A 5,851-nucleotide genomic window follows, 5' to 3' on the forward strand; every position below is an offset into this window, starting at 1 on the left:
GAAACCAACAATATGTGCATGCTCACATTCACGTATACACACACACACACAGCACACTGGCAGACTACACACCCACATGAATACACACAAAGAGCACCAGCGCGCACACACAACGGCACACATCTGACACCCATCCCCACCTTCCCTGTGTCATACACATCTGTGTCACACACACACCAAAGCCGCTGATGGTTGTTAAATCCCAGCATGACGTCATTGCCAGGCAGTGGTGGGTGTGGTCTTCACTGGCTTGTTAAACATACCAGAGCTTAAATGCTGAACAGCCGCTGCCACTCACCGACACCCCCCTCCTCCCTCTTTCTCTCCTCCTTACACACATTATTTCCCTCAGTCTGGCTCACTGGTGCTCGGCAGCCACTGAGTGAAGTCCTGTTTTCTTTTCATTATCAGAAAGGTAAAGAGCTGTAATGTTTCTCCTCTTGTAGTCTTTTCTAAAGCTGTCATTTTCGCACTTTCTGGCTCTGTTACAGTCATTTGAATTGACCTTTTCTCATAACAATCTACAATTTATCTCCCTTTTCTTCTGCTTTCTCTGTGGATCCAAACACCAGCAGTTTGCTGCCAACACTGAGGGACACCTCCAGTTGGTTGTAAAGTGGTCCAGCTGAAGTTATCCATCTTGCTCATCTGACATCTTCTTGTGGAGATCCGTCTTCCACTCATCTTCCCCTTGTTAAGGAGCGCAGCAGAGTTTGGTGGAGGTTGATAAGCGAAGATGTCTCTCCCGTTGGCCGTGGTGATATGTCTGTCAGCGATCCAGCTGGGTATGGGAGATCAGCCCGTGGAGGAAGTCATCACAACAAGTAAGTAGTAGGACAGAGAATGATCCACTGTTTGTTTCTGAATAATTTCCTTGAGAATAGACGTTTGTGACTTGATATCACTTTCAAAAAGTGGTGACAAAATGATAACTGAGACATAAAACAACAAGAGACAGACTCATGACTAATGCTGTTTGCTTAATTCAATGAGCCGATGCACAAAATGCAAAGGATCGGTATCTTTAAAGCCTCACAATTACTCATTATATCGTCCTGGTGTCATCATTTACACTGGTTACACTTATATTACTCATATTTATACCTCTATTCTTGTGATCCACATGGGTCTTACATTGGTGACCTTAATTAATGTCAAGATGCCAAACGCCCCATAGAGATAAAATGCTAAAAACAGGAATGTGCACCCTTAAACTTTGACACTTTCTGCTTGCACATAACCTTCTCTCGTCCTTGTAGTTTAATATAACACTATTTTGTGCTTATTTTAAATCAGTTGCATGCACAACCCTTCACAAAATAGTCCTGATTTATCTCCTGAACACTGATGAGTGTCCCAACAAGCACTGATGCGGATAAAGCTCAATAGAATTAAAGCCATATCAGGTCAGGTGAAGCATAAATATAACTGTCATTCAATATTTAACATGCGAAGCAATGTGTATCGAGATTGTGTACACGGTTAGGCGCAGCTTGAGAAGAGTAAACAAAATACAGCCTGTGTGCACGCTTTTTTGTATGGCTAGAAAGGGGAGGTTATGTATGAGTTGATTGAAAGGACAATACAGCGATGCAACAATGGCAGCAACACGGGCATCAGAATCAGGACCAACAGTCTAGAAACTGGCCGAACAAAACATTTGTAACCCCATTTAACTTTGTGCGTTCGTATGCTGTTTATGATACAATGAGATGAAACAAATGAGCACTTTACAGAGGCAGTGTAAAAAAAAGCAATGACGCACATGCAGTATTTAAATAAAAGACAAAACATATAAACATAATAACAGCAAAATTAGGTGAAAACGGTGTACGCCCATCCAACCACTGAGACAAACAGGAAAAGCACAATTACTTTAACTACAGAAAATAGTAGTGATTAAACTCTTGTATGAGCAGATTGCATCAGCTATTAAAAGTTTCATTCTTTTAAAATAAAATGATTCAAGTGGTTGATTTCTATCAAGATTTATTTCAAACAACTAAAAGAAACTGCACAGTGTGTGCCTGTTGTGCTCTCATGTACTCAGTCTGCAGACAGTGACTCTGTGCTGCTGTCTGGTTGGGTACAGTGAGTCAGAAGCTTTGGCTCAGCCGGCAGTCGGAGAAGGTTGTCATTTGTCAGATGCTGTTTAATTTGGCAGAATGGAGTTTGGTTTGGACGTGTTAAGGAATGAAAAATAATCCATCAGGGCCACTCAGTACCAATTCACCTAATTTTTGCCAACATCAGTGGCTTCTGTTGGTGAAATGGTTTTACTGAGCTGAGAAACTTTCCGGTTGGTTCAGATATGTACATAATTAAGGCTGCAAATGCTCAAGGCTCAAGTGTGTTGATATCTGATTTCTGATACCCAGCTGCAACATTGGGTGTGGTCTGTTGCACCTCTGAACACACCCCAGCATCTATGTATTGTTGGATTACGTTACATAATGAACTTGACAGGGTTGGGATCGGACACGTCGCAACTGTCAGGTGGCAGTAAAAACAGGATTTTCAACCAAGGCTTAGTCACTACGTGGAAAACACATTGTCATAGTCATAACATTAATCTGCATAATGAGCACAGTGACGTCAGCATGCTAACTTGATCACAGTGGTAATGCAGAAATGTTTATGTTTAGCAGGTATAAGCATGGTAGCATGCTAACCTTTGCTAATTAACTACAAACGTCAACCTCCTGGTCATGCCAGAGGAAAATCTGGGGACCAAAGTTGGTTCAATATATCGTCTGGGAACCAAGAATGTCCGAACAAAACTATTTGCCAGTCCTTTCACTGAAGTTGATGGAGATGTTTCGATGTATAAGGGAAAACTTTGACCTGCCAATGGTGCTAGATAAATAGTCAGGTGACCACTAATGCCTTAAGGATTCATCCTCAATGCACCATGAATGCCATCTCATAGTTGCGCCAGAGGAAGAGTCAGTAGATCTATCCTCTGTGGATCATTAATGTCTGTGCAAAATTTCAAGGCAATCCATCCAATAATTGTTGAGATATCGCAACACGTTCTCATCCCAAGTCATCATCTATTGCTGCTTTGTCAGTTGACTTTCACGTCTACTTGCTAGGTATCCTCCCGTGTCTGCTGCTGACCTTCTGGGATGCAGCTACCAATGGCGCAACGTCAACAAAATGGTTAGGTTTAGAACACCAGGCTCCCAGGTGAAAGTCCGGGATTTGTTGGACCCATGCACCACCCTTCCCGCCTGCCCTATAGGGACTTTCCAGCTCCTTTCATTACATTGTTACCAGCAGCGTTTCTAACTGACGCCATGCTGTGGCATATGATACCGCTGCGACAGGTGCTGTCTGGCCGATCGGTGGTGTATCATTACACTGCAAAAGGTTCTGTCCAGCTGCGTTACAAACTGACACCACCTGGAGCTTATCACACCACCGAAAAGGTGGTTCTTGGCGTTGGTGTCTGATGCCGAATTCACTAACAAAGTAGCATTATTTGATTACTTCAGAATGAGAATGGGCTGGATATTTCAGTCTGTATGAAAATGGTTGCTTCATCCACCGACATTGTCATGCCTAGAGCTACACCACTATTGCTGTGTCTAAAAACTGTGCAAAACAAAAACAAAACCAACATCATTTTGCTTGTCTGTGTCACCCAAGGTACAAGAGCTGCATCCATTATCTCTAAGTTCCTCTTCTTTTTCCTTGAGAAAACCTACTTTATATTCTTGGCCTGATGATTGAGGCTTGGTTTGGCAGAGTGGTGAAGATGGTTTTGGCAGGGTAAAACAAGTCTTGCTGAATCCAATGTTTGGCGGTCTTAAAGTTTCCAAATCCTTGACTAATGTTCTGGACTGAAACAGCAAATTATAGAGCGTCCTTTTGATAATGTACATCTTTATCTGTATGAGTGAGTGCATTTCATTGCATAATGCTGTGCCACTTTAAAGGAAGACTTCACCCCAAAATGACCATTTGTATAGCAGTTACTCAAACGTTCTTGCATGTGTCCATGTTGAATGAAGGATCCAATAACAGAGATAATGCTTGATGAATTGAAGTCATAGGGGTCCACGTTTAACAACAACAAAAACATACACACCATGTCAAGTTCTGCTTGTTAAATGCATTGTCTTCTTTCAAAATACACTTATGTTTTCACAGGAAATTTACCGTTTACATACAGTCTATTTTGACAGAAACGCACTACGTCAGTACAACAGCGCAAATTACCTTTTTTTCTCTCCAACACACGTGGTTGGGTTTAGGCAACAACAACACATGGTTAGGTTTGGGAAAAACACTTTGGTGAGTCCGCACTAACCTTTTAAAGCACCAAAGTCAAACAATAACACAACCTAGGCAGTGGCAGTGACTGTTTTTGTCAACTGAGCCTGACTCCGAAGAGCGCAGATAAGTTTTCGTTCACTTTTAAGTGCTAAGGTGATAACAAAATTGTGAAGTACTTGGGGATTTTCTCAGTTTTTGTATTCTATGCTGACCAGCGGCATGTGAGAAAAGTAAAGTTTTCTTGACGAAGTCAATGTAACATGGGGTCAGTTATTGATATACAAATAGTCATTTGAGGGATGAAGTATTCCTTTAATAGTCTGTTATTTTGCTGAGAACATAAGGTACATGTCACTTACTTATCATCCCATTAATAGCCATCATCATGAGATTTCCCTTTCGTGTGTGTTTTAATTTCCACATAGAAAAAGTGCCTCTTCTGGGTGGCTGGAGTGAAAGGAGTCCAGATTCAGCTGAGATCCAGGAGGCAGCCCAACATGCTGTGACGATCTTCAACGCAAACACCAAGAGCAAGAAGATGTTCAAACTGGTCTCCGTCGTCTCCGCTCATTCACAGGTTAGATTTACCTTTCGGAAGCAGAGGTACTCACATGCAACACATCATGTCACCATGTAACCATCTGTCCTGTGTCCACTCGTATTATTAGGTGACCAATGTAATCAACTTTAAGATTGATGCGATCCTGGGAAAAACCAAGTGTCAGAGGTCTGAGAATCCCGACCTGAACAGCTGCAGTCTTGAGAAAAAGGTACATTGTCTACTACAGACCTATTGCCTTTTAAAGAAAGCTAGATTTTGGTGATTTCCTGTGTAACAGTTATTGTTGTTTCTCTCTCTGCAGCGCTTGAAGTGCCACTTTGTGATGACTTTCGACCCCCGCAACAACAAACACGAGATGCACAAACACAATTGCAAGAAAATTACGGAAACGGCCTAACTTTTTAATAGGCCTAACTTTTTTATAGATTGGCTCTATAGCTTTGACTTATTACATTTTGATATGTTTTTTCTCTGAATAAATGTTTTGCAGCTGATTTTAAATGCTGGATGTGTACTTTTGGAGAGCATGAACAACTTGCAACATTGACACATCACAATCTCAATAAAATTTGTCCGAAAAGGACTGACTTTTGTTACCATAATGTGGAGATTCTTTGTGGTTTGTTGCCTGGCGTTACTTTTTTTAACAATTATGTTTTGTCCAAAAGAACAATTGATATGGTATGCATGAAATGATTTCTTACTTTAGAGATTAAATCAGAATCTGAAATACTTTATTGATCCCTGAGGGGAAACTGTAATTTGTTACACTCACTCTGATGTAAAGAGTAGAGAATTATAAGAAGTAAGAATAAGATTTTGAAATAGAAGTGCGTAAATAAAAATCAATAGAATAAAATACAATAAAAAATATAAATAAAAATATAGATTAAATTAAATTAAATTAAATCTAATTAAATTGAATTAAATTAAATCAAATTCAATTGAATTCAATTGAAATGAAAATGTACATAAAAAATAGAACGTACATTATTCTACAGTGTTTAA

The 5,851-nt window shown here is 40.3% G+C and overlaps 1 protein-coding gene across 2 annotated transcripts; it reads left to right on the plus strand.

Moving 5' to 3' along the window:
* Positions 1-283: 283 nt before the first annotated feature.
* Positions 284-5,445, plus strand: si:busm1-57f23.1 (uncharacterized protein LOC368621 homolog). 2 transcript variants are annotated; one of them, XM_050052484.1, is made up of 5 exons: positions 284-415; positions 576-824; positions 4,707-4,858; positions 4,950-5,051; positions 5,145-5,445. In XM_050052484.1, the coding sequence occupies exons 2-5, from the start codon at positions 737-739 to the stop codon at positions 5,238-5,240; spliced, it is 438 nt and encodes a 145-aa protein (XP_049908441.1). In that variant the 5' UTR covers positions 284-415; positions 576-736; the 3' UTR covers positions 5,241-5,445. The 2 variants fall into 2 exon arrangements, with proteins under 2 accessions (XP_049908441.1, XP_049908440.1); XM_050052483.1 differs by having other exon boundaries at positions 294-415; positions 573-824.
* Positions 5,446-5,851: the final 406 nt, after the last annotated feature.

This window comes from Epinephelus moara, chromosome 9, assembly GCF_006386435.1.
Source record: "Epinephelus moara isolate mb chromosome 9, YSFRI_EMoa_1.0, whole genome shotgun sequence".
NCBI classification, from domain to species: Eukaryota; Metazoa; Chordata; class Actinopteri; order Perciformes; family Serranidae; genus Epinephelus; species Epinephelus moara.